This window comes from Chaetodon auriga, chromosome 5 (assembly GCF_051107435.1).
Source record: "Chaetodon auriga isolate fChaAug3 chromosome 5, fChaAug3.hap1, whole genome shotgun sequence".
NCBI classification, from domain to species: Eukaryota; Metazoa; Chordata; class Actinopteri; order Chaetodontiformes; family Chaetodontidae; genus Chaetodon; species Chaetodon auriga.
This window is the reverse complement of record NC_135078.1, coordinates 14,828,195-14,844,801: the sequence shown is the minus strand read 5'-3', so window position 1 is coordinate 14,844,801 and position 16,607 is coordinate 14,828,195. Positions and strand designations below refer to the sequence as shown.

At 39.7% G+C, this 16,607-nt stretch overlaps 1 protein-coding gene across 4 annotated transcripts; it reads right to left on the bottom strand.

The window, feature by feature from the left end:
• Positions 1 to 427: 427 nt before the first annotated feature.
• On the bottom strand, positions 428 to 5,505 carry LOC143321457 (uncharacterized). Of its 4 annotated transcripts, none has more exons than XM_076731827.1 (11): positions 5,333 to 5,505; positions 5,131 to 5,194; positions 4,716 to 4,780; positions 3,693 to 3,719; positions 3,356 to 3,505; positions 3,136 to 3,256; positions 2,714 to 2,926; positions 2,425 to 2,508; positions 2,097 to 2,238; positions 1,692 to 1,854; positions 428 to 1,535 (listed from the first exon to the last, which is right to left on the bottom strand). In XM_076731827.1, coding segments are annotated over exons 4-11 (1,110 nt in total). In that variant the 5' UTR covers positions 3,695 to 3,719; positions 4,716 to 4,780; positions 5,131 to 5,194; positions 5,333 to 5,505; the 3' UTR covers positions 428 to 1,300. The 4 variants fall into 4 exon arrangements, with proteins under 4 accessions (XP_076587942.1, XP_076587941.1, XP_076587944.1 ...); XM_076731826.1 differs by having other exon boundaries at positions 5,142 to 5,194; positions 5,333 to 5,483; XM_076731829.1 differs by lacking the exon at positions 4,716 to 4,780 and having other exon boundaries at positions 5,142 to 5,194; positions 5,333 to 5,463.
• Between the last annotated feature and the right edge of the window lie 11,102 nt (positions 5,506 to 16,607).

The window sequence follows — 16,607 nt, the reverse complement described above, 5'->3', positions numbered from 1 at the left end:
TTTTTTATTTTTTTGGCGAGGCCCTGCTGCAAACTACAGAAACGTCTTCCATCGATGTTGTAAAAAGTAATGCTTACATTTGTAATGCTTACATTTTCATATTGGATGTACTTGAATATGTGTTCATACTGTGCATTTTCTTGATATTGTCTGCTTCAAAAGATTTTTATACATTGTTACTATGTTTACTACCAGATTATTATCATACTGATGCTATATGTTTAATGGTATGTAGCCTATTATAGCACATTCAGATACACATCTCAGAGTATGAGCATGGGGTAAAAACTAAACTGTACTTTCATTTATATAGCATAAAGTGCAATTTACAATATACATGATTTTTTGCAAACAATGCTTGTGTAATACCCCTATGTGTGAGAGATTTGTAGTCAGTTGATAAAGACAAAAAGGTGAAAAAAACAGCTCCTTCAGGCGAGTTTTAATATGTTTGGAATCAATAAATACAGCAGTTTTCAAAATGTTCCTACAAATTAATAGAAAGTTTCATTTGATAAAACCATGCAAAAACAAGTTAATGAATCAAAATGCTGCAATGTCTGTAGAACATAGTTGTCTTAAAAACACAGATTCCGTTTTGCAATCTGGTTAACATCTCTCCAGGACATCCTGAGAACGACGTTAGCCAGACTGCGGTCCACTTTTTCCGACTATACATTGAGTATCAGTGAGATGCAGCTCCTGGATTCACTCAGTTACAATCACAGAACTGTACAACATGGAAATCTTTGGGAACACTTTATATTAAAGGTACACATATTCACCATTAACTCGTTCTTTATTAGCATGCATATTAGTAGAATATTGTCTTTTTTTGAGTAGTTCTAAAGCATGTATTAATGCCTCATTCTGCATGACTTTATTCTACAACTACCAGAACATTAACTTTGACTCTTTTAGCTTTTAACTCTCTCAATAGCGTCCTAATTACTGCTTATTAATAGTAAGGATGGAAGTTGTTGTACATGAATTAGAATCTCATAACCTAATCCCCAGCATAAGGCATTAATAAGTGCTTTATAATGACTAACAAAGGGCCATTATGTTACTAATATGCATGCTAATAAGCAACTAGTTAATGATGAATGTGTGTACCTTCATATAAAGTGTTGCCACTTCATTATTATGGAATGACAACTTAGAGAATCAAGTTGAAGTGAGTCAATGTTAAATAAGATTTGTTTTGAGGTATAAGAGCGGATACTGTAAACAAAGTAAGTGTATGGCACAATCAGTAAATATTAGGTTTAAATGGATTTCTTTATGATCTGATGGGACATCAGCAGGTTCCCGAAAGTTTTCTGTACTCCTGTTTGATGCAGCTGTAGATGAGATGGTAGAAGCGGCGGTCTGATGCCATGAGGTCAGTGACAATCTCAGTGTGGTCAATTCTTGGCAGCAGGTAGAGCGACACCTTTAGGGACAGCGAGGTGAGGAGCTCAGAGAACTTTGTGGAAGATTCAACAGGAACAATAATGTCACTGGTCCCATGGAGCAAAGCAAACGGAGGCACTCTGGCAAAAAAGAAAAAACAAGAGAAGACGATGGGTATAAAATGTTCATATGTGCATTTAAAATAAATAAAAGATGCAACAGACTTAAACATAATTATTCATAAAGATCATTTCTGCTGAATCTAATATCATTTTATTTTCATCTTTTTATCTCACCTGCTCAGTTTGTCCTGGCTGAACTTCTCCAGTAAGGGTGTTGGTGAGTAGTACGGGAAGTTCTCCACTCCATTCATGGCTTTGTGCATGGTGGAGACGAATTCGACTGCTCGCTTCTGCTCGTGCTCATAATGGTCCATGATATTGTAGACACCACTCAGACCTGTGTGAGATATATGAGAGATTTAGTCATTCATACAAAACCCTGCCAATCAATTTTATGAAACTCTGAAGGAGGCAGATGTTTACAGTCCAATTCAATGTGTAAGTCTGTATTTGAAGAACTCCGTAAAAAGAATAAAAACAATTCAGAGCACAGAGACATAAAAAGTTGAGTTTCCTTCAGCATAAAATGTGGCTGCAACTGCGACTAAACCCGGTGATGCACTGTGCAGCGATCCTTACCAATAACTCCTCTCATCGCCAGAGTGATGTCCCTCTGCTTGCTGGCCTCTATGAAAAGCTCTTCTCTTGCATCAATGAGGAACAGTGTGGTCAGTGCACACAAATGTGCACCCGCTGAATGGCCAATCAACACCATGTTGTCCTGCGAAATACAGAAAATCAAGACAACAACAGTGGATGAATGTGGATCTATTTTTAAGCAAAAGTAAATAAATATTCTCCAAGAAAACATCAGTATTTTTTGGGGTTCCTAATAAATGGTCAATATTGATATTCTAACCAGACAGTTTTCCTCAATTTCCAAAGAGTACTCTAAACTATATCTTACTTTGTCAAAGTTGAACTTCGGTCCACTCTCTTGGGCCCAAACCAAGCAGTCAGCAATATCTTGGACCATCCCTAAAACGTTCCCCTGGCGATCAGATGGACCCAGCAGTCAGTTCAGATATCACAGTAACATTTATAATTACATTTCTTATCTGCCTTTTGGGTTACTAAAGTATAAATTTTACTTAAAGTTCACAGAGTTATGAGAAGTACTTTTTAAATTCCAGTCATCCATGCTCTACATACAGTATGTGCTCTAAATCTATAATCAGAACGCCAACAGCTCTCACCTTTGGATAGGTGCAGTAATCAGGACAAATGACAGTGGCGCTGAGCTCTTCAGCCATCTGCCTGGCCAGCAAACAGTAAGTGGATCTTTCTCCGGACCCCCATGCACCTCCGTAGATGAAAACCACCAGTGGTGCAGGCACATCTTCACACCTGCCCACATTTGGAGGGTGGTACAAGTCCAGCTTGTTGCCTCGGCGGCCAAATGTGATGCCCTTTGGAGCGTCCAGACAGACAAAGTTGGGAACTTTGACACAATTTCAGTATCGCATAGCACATTTTCCAGGGATCACATCAAGTGGTCAAAGAGATAAATACAACTGTGATTGCTGAATTTTAGATATTTACTGAAATGCCTGGTCCCTCCATGTACACTCACATAGACTCATTGATAAAATATTCACATTTTGTTTCCTTAACACACCTTTTCATAATGCTTACGGTTTTCGGCATTCTTGTACCATGACCTCCACTGGAAGTACAGTCTCCCATATTGCAGATATTTCAGAGTTTCCAGCACAGCTCTGGTCAAACGGTATATTCGCCTGATGGAGAGGCCAAACATGAAAAGGCATGAGTAACCAACTCTTCTTAGTGAGTCAATAAACAGAGCCAAACCAGATCTAAAGTGATTTACAAGTGACCTTGGTTTCAGTGCTTCAATGTACTTCTTATATCCAGGTTTGTTGGGCCAGCCATAAATCAACTGAGCAGCGAGAGAGATGGAGTACGGGAGGCCAACCAGCAAGACACCCACTGCCACAGGCAGCGACATGTGGTATTTTACGCCAGACCTTCAAAAGAAAAAAAAAAATAATTATATATATATATATATATATATATATATATATATATATATATATATACACACACACACACACACACACACACACACACACACATATGCATTGAGATATTACTATTCCCAAAGTAATGTCACCCTGTTCACCCTTCAAAATGTTGTATTTGAGAGCCTCTTACATGTTGTAGTTCTCTCTGTCTGTTTACCTACAAAGATGAAAGATTAAGGAAAGTGATCATTTAGTAGCAAACTTTGATCAGACACACAACAAGCAAGGCTTAAAATAATGCTTCCCAAACATGGTGTATGCTGTGGTTGCAGTTTTCTGAACCTCTTCCTAATAGGTTTTGTAAAGAGTTTATCAGTTTTAACTACTTGCGTCATTACGGCTTAGTTAATAAACTGTTGTGTTCCTTCTCATCCTCCAGCTTTTTAACTCATTAGTTCATAAAAAAAAAAAACTGCAGAGTCTTACTTGTTTATTAAACATTTAAAATTGCCAATAAATGAATGAGTTTCGCACTTGGCTGACACATGTGGACCTTTTTTACTCACTTATTCACATTTGTAACTGCTTCATTGCTAATTACACTTGTTAGCCTTGATTAATGACTTGACTAGTAATGCCAGAGCCACTTCACAACATGGCAATCCAAATGTTGCTCTAATTAAAGTCTTATGACTTATCTATAGATCATTAGTAAATGGATTATAAAGCATTAACAAAGGCCTTAGTTAGGGTGTCTTAGACAATACCACCCAATTTTCTTTACATTTGTATCATGGCGCCATCTAGTGAGATTTTATAAATTAATACTAAATTGATCATTTAAAGCTTCATCAGTGCTGTATCAGCTGGGCTTCACAATGATACAAACATCGGTCTGGTACCGGTCCGTGGGCCATTTAGTACCGGGCTGCACAGAGAGACTGAACAAAAACTATTTTATTGATCATCAGTGTGAAAGAAGTTTTATTTTGAAAATCAGGTGCATCCACCTGTGCCTCTGTACACAAGTCAAACACACACACTAATAATAATAACAGTCACAGGAAGTCTAAGTCTAGTAAACTACACTAACAACCCGGGCCGGGATCCAGCCCGGGATCTGACTCAGGATACACACATACACTAATAATAATAATAATAATAATAATGATGATGATGATGATGATGATAACAACAACAACCCGGTACCTACCTGGGTGCGACCCGGAACTTTCCTGGATACCGGAGACTATGTCAAGAGATAGTACGGCAATTGTACTGATAATAAAAGAAAAAATATGAGATATTGAAATTTTTCAAAGGTGATTATATTGTCCACCAGCCTTGTCCTTTTTGTGAAAATTGGTGCTGGAAGACCAAATGTTGCCGGATCGAATGTCTCTCTGGCAACGTCCCGGGAAATTTCCGGGACGTTGCCAGGGACGTTACCCGGGTCCGACTCGGACCAGACCGGGATCTGACCCAGGACAAACACACACTGATAATGATAACAGTTACAGGAAGCCAGTGCAGTAAATAGTCCGTTAGACTCTAGCTTACATTGCAAGCTCGCTATGAGCTACATGCTGGCTAACGTTACAAATCTATCAATACAAACATAAACGTACGTTGTGCTCACCAGCTGTTTCCGGTGTTCAGACAAGATGTCAACCCTCTCAATATGAACATACCCTACAAACAAAAGAACTGAAGTTAAGATAGCAGTTAGCTAACGCTAAAGTTTTCCTTTTCCTTACGTTAGACGTCTTGTTGCTCGCTTATTATTTGCTTCGGAAAACAGGAAAGCACAGGAAGCCGACGGAAACATACCAAAATGCCATCATGAAGGCTCTCTATGTCGAGGTCCGTGTGCAGGGATGATGTGGTTCGTTATTAAATTCGTTTTGTCAAAGGAACCGATGCTGTGCTCACCTCAGTGGACTACCTGTCACCCCAGAGCCGGTGTCGGCCTGACACGCACAAAGATTAGCGAGAGTGACACCCTTGTTAACTTCCGTTTTGGTATAACTAGAGCGCTTCAAGTGTTGGTTAGAAGTATTGTAAATCCTATCAGGTGAGTGGCTATATAACTGATAACATATGGATTAAAATTCACAGATAAATGTAAAAAAAAATAAATGATTATATATTGATTTGGGTACAAGCAGAGGTGCCAGATAAAATAGTTTTTTGTAGCATGGTTCCTGTATCAACGATGAAACGACAGGCGGATTTATCTTGTGATAGTCGACATCTCTGTTCTGATACCCCGGAAATACATGCAAAACAATTATCCCCTTTCAGAAATAGCAGAAATTCAGATTGTTGACTGGTTCTTTGGTGTCGATCTTGTTTTTATTTTCTTTCTTTATTTTTATTATTTATTTATTTGTTTATTTTTGATATTGGATTAGTTATGTCTGTGACAACTCAGCAAAGTCAGTCTGCTGGGGAAGACCATTAAATGTGATTGAAAGCTCCCAGAAAGTATTCTAGTATATTACATATTATTTGATATTTACGGTAAATTTAAATTAGCGTGCGGATCTGAACGTTTTTCTTTCTTTCTTTCTTTCTTTCTTTCTTTCTTTCTTTCTTTCTTTTTTTTCCTTTTGGCTTTTTTCTTTTTTCTTTTTTTGTCAGACTATGTAGTTTTAATGTCAGCTTCCACATATCTTGACAAATATACTGAATTACACTGTATTGCATAGTCACTGTTTCACTGTCAGGAAAGGGTTTGCAGACCATAGTCTAACATGCTACTAATTAACCCAAACTGCAAATGCAAAATTTTGAAATGCTCCAGTCTAATAAGACAAACCTTGGCCAGCAGCAGCAACTTAAAAATATCAGCTAACTCTATCAACCACACTCTAGTCTCTGGTTGATTCCACACAACTCTGAGATCAATTGTTTACCTCTCAAACTTCTTGCTTTATCAACGACTGAAACAGTAAATGATCTTGGGATTTTCCACGTAGTGTTGAGGAAAGTTATCATGCTTACTGCTCAGGTCACAGTTTGTCACTCCAAAGTTCAGAGACGCTAGTCTCACAGTCTTCAGATCCAAATGTCATCCTCATTTCTACACACTGATTCAGGTCAACATCTGACAAATGTTTATGTACAAGAGTCTGGAAAGCATTTCATAATGACACTGGGCTTTGAGAGCATAAGCACTGCTAAGTTTCTATTCAAATAAATGGAATAAGTATATTTGAATTTGGTTTTCTCCAGCAAATACGGTGGTGTTCACTAACATTAGTGAGTGATAAACCTTATAAAGATATTTCTGTCTAAGTTATATTATGTATAACTGTGTTTACTTTTAGCATTTAATTAGACCACACTCTACTACTCTTACCCTTTCCTGGATTACAAAAAGTATGTTATTTTATGGAAAATTTAATGCACCAATAATGATTTTCTTTGCAATGCACAGATCTTATATGTACAACCCTGACACAACATTCTTGTTACTGTAGTCTAGTAATTCATTTTTACAATACCTTTGCTCTAACTGATTTATCATCACTATCAGTGAATTTGCTGTGTTTGAACCACTGCTGCTGCCTTCAGCCTTTCGTGGAAGTACGTTAAGCTTGCTGCATAACAAAGTTAACAAAGTACGTTTGTTAATGTTAATGAGGACTGTAGAGAAGAGGATAATGTTCTTTATCGATAATCTGTAAATCTGTATTATATCAGTACCCTTCAAACTGTATGTAATTCTTAAATAATCAAATGCAATTGGTGTAACTGATTACTGTTAGGAAAATGTAATTGTAATCTTTGTCAGAATTAGTAACATTTAACTGCTCCTGCCCAGGAATCATCAGTGAGCAGGCCTGTGGAAAGGTGCACTGCCAGCTCATGTCCAGCAGAGAGAGGAAGAGTTCTTTTATTTGTTTCTTGACTAGAAGTTTTATTGATTTCTGAATGTCTTGCCAACAGTAATTCAACCAGATGGTGTCTGCCCTGTTAAAGAGAGCTGAATGCAAGACCAAGAGATGTGAATACACAAGTTCATGTTTGCTTTACACTGAAGCACATACACCTCAAAATAATCACCTTTAAGGACCTTTCCAGTGGTTCTGCAAGTCTGAGCCCTTTAACTGCAAAACATCACACTTATGTTACATTACTGGGCTATTACCTTCCTTCATACCTTGAGTTATTCTTTGCAATGTCATCCTCATACTGCATTGACGTCAGTATAAACAATGGTTGCTGTTTTATGATTATTGATATTGTAAAAATGGTCTGCATTAATGTATTTGTGTTGTAGGAAACTGGATAAAATATGTAAAATCACTCATTTGTTCCTTTGTGGAGTTATGTAATACAATGAGATATCTTTTTGTGTAGTTACCCCACACAGATATCCAATTCTTACACCTCTGTGCTCCATTAATGCCCACCCAGCACTAAATCATTCTGTGTAGATTCACAGAGGGTAGTGCTGAACAGAGGTTTCACTGGCCATGACCATGGAAAACCTTGGATTCAACACTGCAAATTCATTGAAAGCAGAGCAGCGTACGAGCACTGACCAGCCTGAGGGGTATTGTTATGTTTGGCCCCACAGAGCGGAGCCTGCAGCCCTGAGTGGGTGTGCGGTTATTCCTCCATCTGCCACGATGTGGGGAGGCCCAGGTGCTTTTTCAGAAGCCACAGTGGAAAGGGAGCCATTGAGTGAGTGCAAAGTCAGGCTTTCAGCTGGCAGTACGAGCGGAGTCAGCCTGTTTTAAAGTCTGTGGTGAGAATTCACAGCATTTTCCCGTATCTGTTTAAGAATTATATTATCCTTGAGGGAATTATTGTATGCTTAGTGGTATTAAGATAATAACAATTGACGTACACAAGCCTGTATGCTGTAGGTGTAGAGGAGTCTCTGGGATGTGTTAGATTGTTCTTTGTGGAAAAAATTTAAATGTAACTTTATTTGACAGCAAAGTGGGAAACAATAAGGATTTGTAGATTTGAAACGATCATGGCCAGCATCTGCCTTTACTCTGAGCCTTTCAGAATAAATCAGCGGTCGGTGATTCCTCGGGTGCTGCAGGGGAGCACAGTGAACCATCACACTCACGTCCTTCAACAGGGAAGCCCAGCCTCAGGCCACCATGGCATCAAACAACTGTCATACTGACATCTCCTGGAGCAAGATGCTGAATCACCACCAGCTGCTGTGATGCTGCTCCGCTTTGTAGAAGGTACCAACAGTCTGTTCCTCTTCATTCAATCATATCAAAAGACTACTTCAGCTTTTTGAGAAAAACTGTTCCCATCTACGTTATCATGGATCAAAACGCACACAGCTCTCCTCGATTATCACTAACACATTGCACATAACTGAGATGCAAATCAAAACAAAAACATGATGTGATAAACAGAACTTTTTTTTTTTTTTTTTTTACGTACAAGCTCACATATCCATGTACGGTATCACTGCTGCCATCAGAGGTTTCAAGACATTATGTGCTGTACTTCAGAATACCACAACACCAACAAGAAGTGAGCCACTTGTTAGTGTGAGAAGTGACAAAACCAGTACTGGATTAGAGTTTGTACACAAATATAACTGGAAAGGCTGGTGGTACTGGTTGTCTCTTTCAAATCAGGTTGTTCAGTCGCTTTTGTATATCCAGCTCTGAACAATTGTGTTTTTGTAGTCTGTTGCTGTTCAAATCTTGGAATTAAAAACCTAAAAATGAAGTTCTGTCAAAGGCAGCAGAGACGATGCTAAAATGGATGTCTGGTGTACGCTAACTTTCTGTTATTTTGACTTAACAAAGTATTCAATTCTTCACAGTGTTTTCAGAATTCTTTAGGTTCCTAAAAGACAACTCAGCCGCATAGTGGCTTATCTGGTTTCATTTGCGCCATTTTCACATCTTTATGTTACGTGAATTATCTCTCTCAGGATGGCTTATCCAGGACTTCCGGTGAGTCATTGCGGGTGTTTCATGTGAAACAGATCTGCCCACATTGTGTGTAGAAGGCCTGTTACCTGTGAAAAAAAGAAAACACAGGGAGTGCCAAAAGGATTTCAAAAAGATGAGTCATATGTAAACTGCACTGCAAAGAAATACCTTTTTAAATTTCCTACAATCCTAAGATATGAAAAAATCTTTATATGTAGATTTTTGAAGTGAGCAGTTAATGACATTTCAGGTCATGCAAACAGGCGCTTTATTTGTTCAACTTTGTGCAAATTCATCCTTGATAGAAACAAATGGAAACTCTAAATGCCAGGAGGGATAGCATATTGAATGCATGTATTTTCTTAATTGTTTGGACTTGCACAGATATCCACTTGAACGTGTGTTTGCTGGTGTAAATGTATATACACCGGCCTGTTTACTTCCCCTACTGTGACCCAGTCCCCCCAGTCCCTAACTGATGCGTGGCACTGAGCCAGGACCCAAACATGCTGCTTCTGTTTCTTCTTCGCCCAGTTTTCCTTCTATCCCCTGTGCGGTACAACCCCGACTCAGTCGGAGTCACAGAGGAATTCTGCCCTCGGTGGGCTCGGGACCTCAGGACACAGAGCCATCTTTTCACAGGGACTTCACAAACACACCAGGCCCAGAAAGAACTTCCCTTTGACAGGAGGGAACCATGGAAACTGGCACTGACCACAAGGCCCAGTTTCTAGGTATCCCTGTGCCCGGAATCACACCCGAGTCCTGCAGACGCCAAAGGAGCAGCGAAGACAGAGGTGTCGGCGTTCAGAGGGCAATGCGGCTTTTCAAGGGGCCCTCTGATTGATTGGACAGAAACAGAGCGGCCATTCTTGTCAGATGCACCGGATGAATGCTAACAAGCCTATAAGGATGTTAGAAAGTGCATTCTTTAGAAAAAAAAAAGAGTGGAGAGGTTTGGCAAGATAAGGTAGTTGATGGGGAAACTGACTAAGCAAATAAATACTAAGTAGGGGTGCACGTGTGCATGTGTGAATCGGTTGAAGGAGCTCAGAGGTACTTCGCAGCAACAGCTTCGTCTTTATATAGTCCAAGCCCTTTGCAGAGCGAGGAGTCAAGTTTCAGTGCGTCACGTCTCTTTCCAGCTCTGACTGACTCAATAGAAGGCAAGAGCTTCCCTCCACCGTGCAGACCTCAGGAAAGTCTTGAATATCCAAACTTGACATGACTGATCAGCTTACAGAGCAGAGAATATATTACTTAACATCCATGCATCATGCTAAAGCTGTGTATTAATGCAACATGTCATGATCGCATGAAAAAACCCTTCTCTGCACAAACAGAGTGCATGTCAATCTTGAAAGATATATTATGAGTAAGGATGATAGCTTGACAAAGCGTTGATTGAGCCATTGAAGGGGGAAAAAAATGCTCTCAACCATTATCAGTGTGCGTTGTCATGGTCCACTTCCCTTGAAACCTGTCTCATTTCAACTTCAGTTGCTGTGAATTTTCCTCCATAGAAAAGGCTTGAATTGCTTTACATTGAAGGTGAACTCAGTGTAACAGCATATAAATAGATTGACACTCTGACAGTTGAACTGCGTGTCTTACATGTCCAAGATCACGGCTGTGCTCCTTTCTCAAACTGCAGCACATCTTCCGGCTGCATTACATCGTGTTCTGTTGGGTCTTATGTAAGTTTCTCTCTGAAGGGAGACTGAAACCAAGACATTTTGTTCTTTAACTGGCATTTTTGATTAAAACTTTGTCTGGGAATATGTTGTACTAAATCTTAACTGACATGGTAATGGCTTTGAGGTGGGTCCTTCTTTAATATCTTGTGGTCCCGTCTTGAAGACAATCCAAATGTCGAAATATACTTTTATGTTTTTGCAAGTCAGAGGCTGGGTTGTATCAAAGCTTGCAGAAACTGCACACATTGTGCAGAATGTGGGAGGAACAGTGAGTTAATGGGGATCCAACAGCTCATTTTTGCCCTGGGCGTCCCCTATCACGTTAATCCAGTCATACTCAAAGCAAGAGGACTCGGTTAAAGGCTAAGACATACAGGTTAGGTGAGAAGCTCTAATTTACTTAATATGAATGCGAGTGAGACTGCATGTGTCTGTCTGTTTGCATGTGTTAACCCCACAAAAGACTGGTGACCTGTTCAGTGTGCCTGTCCCTCAGACCTCGACTACACGTATACACATATTTTTTTTAAAAGATTTTCCCCCTCCATAAAAATCTGTGCACACAACCTTCATTTCACAAAATATCTCCTAACACACAAGAACACAAGAGCGATTCCAAAAGCATGCTGGGCCAGTAGGTGGTGATAAAGTCTACGTCAGTGACACCTCAAACACCAGAGAAGAACATTCTGAGAGCACATTTTGAACTTGTTTTCCTTCACTGGTGGTAACTCAAAAACAAACAATGGATGCTAATTATGTATTCTTTTACAGTTATTTTTAACACCTCTCTGACACACGGGCCAGCAGTGCTAACCAAACATAAAAGCAGTCCACCCGTGTTGTTTCAGACTCATGCTCATTACACAAACCAACAATGGCCAGTTGACGCGGTGACGTCTCCCAAACCCTCCATCTTACATGTTCACATGATACGCAGAAACTGTTTTGAAAAATATGCCCTTAGGAAGGCTTTTTGTTTCCCTTTATCTCTGTTCTAGTGACCTAAAATACCATCTGTGTATGAACGAAGCCCAAATGCAGAGGAAAATGTTTGTTTTGCTAAACATCTGTATGCCAAAGACTGGCTCCAGCCCCCTACTGCATGTCCTTGAATTCCAGAAACCTTACCAGTGTTTCAGGGTGATTTTCATTTTTCGCAAAGGTTAAGTTACACACACACACACACACACACACACACACACACACACACACAACAGCTTAAACAGTAATATGGGCTAGCTGCAGTCTGCCATGTTTAAATTCGGCACTTTTTGTTTGCTTTTCAGCTCTGCTTTGCGTGCAGTGTCCACAGCTAAGATAGAGAAACATTCCTTCCACAGCTTGCACCAGTATCAAATACTGTGGAGCTGGATTACATAAACACTCTTTTTCAAATTGAGGTAAGCTAATGTATTTTATAGAGTTTTACACAAAAATGTCACTGTGTAATTCCAGTATAAATACTGGTGTTATTTTCACCGAACTTTTCCGGTTTGGCCTCCAAACTGCCTTGCCGAATTATTTCAGACTGGACTCTACATTTGTCCAGCAACAGGATTCTTTACAAACACCATGGGAACAAAAACCTCCGTGAGGTGTTCAGGGGCAGCAAGTTAATGACTCCAACACTGTTCTCTTTGATCCACATCGTCATGGAGCGGTAACTGTAAAGGCTAACCGTGAGAGACGGCACAGACACCTCAGGGCTCTGCCTGGCATGCTGACATTTAGGTGCATGAAATTCCTACAGTGCAAAGAGGAGCCTCAGTTTGTCTCAACATTCAGTGAGCGAGTGTTTCACACTGGTGTTTCACACAGTTTAATCAAAGACTAGTGATCTTCAGTGCAACCAAATGACGAGCAACTTGTTTTAAATGATATCTTTACATGTCATGCATATTTCATGGATCATTTGTCTACTAGAACTGGAAAAGCATTTGAATACCTGCTATCAGCTCACCTCAGTACTGAGGCATGTACAATGTTAAGAGTTGATTGTAGCTCATAGCCATTGACATACTCTTTGCTCTATGAAAGGCTGCAAATGAATTAGTGTGCTCTGGTCCCTTTATTCTCCTTGGAAGACTTTATAGTATATCTTGTCACTTACACTGAACTACTTAAAGCCAAATATATATGTATACATATTTATATATATATGAAAACTTGAGTGACATAGGTAGGAGAAGGAGCTGACAGGTAAGTTCATAAATGCAGAGAGATGTAGATTCCAACTTAGATCAATTCTTCAATCAATTATTTATTACATTACGCTACATTACATTTATTTAGCTTGCACTTTTATCCAAAGTGACTTACAGTAAGTGCATTCAACCAAATGGATTCAATCTAAAATTGCATGAATTCATGCAAGTACATCAACTTCATCAGATATACTGAACTGCTTCAAGTGCAGTGAGTTTATTTTATGGGCTGAGATGCAGTCTGAACAGATGACTTCCAAACAGTGGATTTTGTTTAGCTGTTGGTGGGCCCTCTTCATAGTGAGGGACTAGGAAGCTGCTTGGCAGTTGCAGATCATGGTTGACGGGCCGGGGAGTATGGTTTGACCATGTCCTGGGTGCAGGATGGTCCTGAGCCATTCGTAGCACAGTTGCCAAGTACCAGGGACTTGAATGGGATTTAAGCAGCTGCCAGTTGCCAGTGCAGGGTGTGGAGGAGTGACTAAGTGTGTATTAACAATGAGACTCACAGTCTACAGCCACGCTAAGAGCTCTGTGAGGCTGTACTTACACACAGTGTTGTGAGCTAAAAGATCAACATACTAATATGCTCACAGGACAATGTTAACATGCTAACAGGTTTAACAGGTAAATTGTTTTTTAGTTTAGTGTGTTAGCATGCTAACATTTGCTGATTTACACAAAACATGAAGTTGATGCTGATGGGAATGTCATCAGTTTTTGGTCAACTTGAATCCTGATCTGATGATTGTGTTAGAGGTTAAGTCAGGGAATCCTCACAGGTGTAGGAATATGAATATGTGAACAAAGTAGCAGTTTAGACAATCAATAAAAACCCAAATTGTTCAACCTTATGGTTGCACTAAAGGTAAAGTCAAGGGATCACCAAATCACCAAGATATTCTGGACCAAAGAGGTGGACTGACCAACAGATCAATACTGCCATCCCCAGAGTCAGACTGGATGATAATACGTTGATATGGGTCTATTTTTTGATTTTTCTAATAGACGCAGTGTGGGTTCAAGAGCAGAACTCAAAAGTAAACAGGTAAGGTTAAAATAAGATGTATTTGGTTAACAGGCAACATCCCCAGATGAATGACTGGAAAAGCAAACAGAGCTAGAATAACATGGTAGCATGGTGACCGTTTGGCCAAGGGTTGGTTATATGGGGCACTTATATAGCCTAAATTCAGCTGGCTCGATGAGAGACAGGTGTGGCTTGATGTGGGAATGAAAAGCAGGTGTGTAAATGGGTGTGGAGACTTGAGCAGCATTCAAAATTGGACACTTTTTACTTTTAATACTTAGTGCAGCTGCCCTTACAAAGTGCATACTGTTGTATGCAGTATGCATACAACTGGAACATACTGCTTCATCATAACATTGCACCTTGAACTTTGACTGTAGCGGTCAGTAAAACCGGTCAGTAAGTAAACAGAAAATGATTCGGAAAGGGCGCCAAGACCTTATACGAACCTTGCTCTCTACGACTCAGTCGATGTGACGTCTCTTCCGCTGTGCAGGGGACTGTGGGTCAGAACAGCCACAGAAGCATGATGGTTGACATACTGTAAAACTACAGTTGGATCCAACAGGACATCTTGGTACTTTTGGCATGCTGCATTTGACATACTATGTATTAGGACACACTAAATCATTTTCTGGCATTCTAAATAATATAGCATTATGGGTATTGTAATGAAGAACTGGTGACTCTGGTGGACATTTTTGCAGAGTTTTCCAGCAGGTAATCATGCTGCCTCCAACCAATAATGACACCTTTAGCCACATTTTTAAAATGCCAGAACCAGACTCGGGTGCATGAGTTCCTTAATTAACATTTGAACTGTCCAAGTTTCTGTATGCAATGACCGTGCAAGATCTGACTCAGTCCCCTTACAAAGCATCTCTGTTTTGCAGAACATACCTGTTTTTGTAGGACTGGAAATTCACTTGGGGATAGAGATTAACACCCAACGCAATGCTGCATAAGAACATTACAAAACCTTTAAAACACAGGTAACTATGTAATCCCCTCAAGTAAACTCGTGGCACATTTTCTGGAGGTTTCTCACGGCTTTGGAATTTATCCAGGAACATATTAACATAGGGCCAAACATTGAGTGTCAGTGTGCATTTTCATAATCTTTAGCAGCATCACTCTGAACACTGTACACAGTGTTCTTCCTCAAGGGCTTCAAATATTTTGCATGGTGATTCTTAAGACTGTTACGAACAACATTACAGGTGACTCACTGTACTGACAAGAGAATTCTGAGAATGTTTTGAGCATGTACTGAGACATAACATCATACTATAAAACATCTGCTCTGCATCCACTGTTTTTGTTTTTGTTATCCAGCCACAGACGAACAAATCCTCCCAGTAATTCATTATTCTCAAAATGTTGCCTTGTTGGTGCCTGAAGGAATGTAGATTCTCAGGCCTAACAAGTGACCAGGTTCCTCATCAAATAATAAAATGTCCAATGGTGGAACAAGTATTCAGATCCTTGACTTATGTAACAGTACTAAAACGGCAATGTAAACATACTCTGTTCCAAGTAAAAGTCCTACATGAAAATCCTACTTAACTGAAAGTATAATAATAATAATAATCCTAATACAAATACTGGCAGCAAAATGTATTAACGTAAAAGTACAGGTTTGGTCCCTCTGACTGATATATAATTACATATAACATAATTATATTATGAATATCAAAGCATCACTGTGTGAGCATCATGTTACTGTTTTAGCTGGTGGTGGTGGAGTTTTTTTTTTTACACTGGGACAGCAGATGAAGCTGAAAGGCTGTGAGATGATTAATGGGAGAGGAAAGAAGAAAAAACAAAGGTCTGATACACAGATCTGTTTTGTTTTGATTTTTTATGATATATTGGATCAATTGAACATTCACTGAAGTGAAACCAAGTTTAGAAGGAAAAATCACTGTTCTGTGGAGCTGTTAACAACGCACAGATGTCTAAAATGTCCAAACCTCCAAAGGAAAACGCCCAGGAGGCGTCCGGATCGGATGCCCGAACTGCCACATCTGGCTCCATCTGATGCAAAGGAGCAGCGGCTTTACTTAACATATCTGAGCTTCTTACTCTGTTGGTGAGGCCAGCCAGCCTCAGAAACTCATTTCAGCCACTTTAATCTCAATCAATTTCACTCTTTTTGTACAACTCAAAGCTTGCTACCTTACTAAGTGAGATGTCGACTGGTAAACTGAACGCTTCACTCTGCTCCATCTTTAACAGAGGGGC

Excerpts from the sequence above, each read along its gene's own strand:
- LOC143321457 (XM_076731827.1), bottom strand. Across the intron at positions 2,509-2,713 it reads ATTACTGCACCTATCCAAAG|GGGAACGTTTTAGGGATGGT; the intron begins GTGAGAGCTGTT and ends TCTGATCGCCAG. Across the intron at positions 1,536-1,691 it reads AGCCAGGACAAACTGAGCAG|AGTGCCTCCGTTTGCTTTGC; the intron begins GTGAGATAAAAA and ends CTTTTTTGCCAG.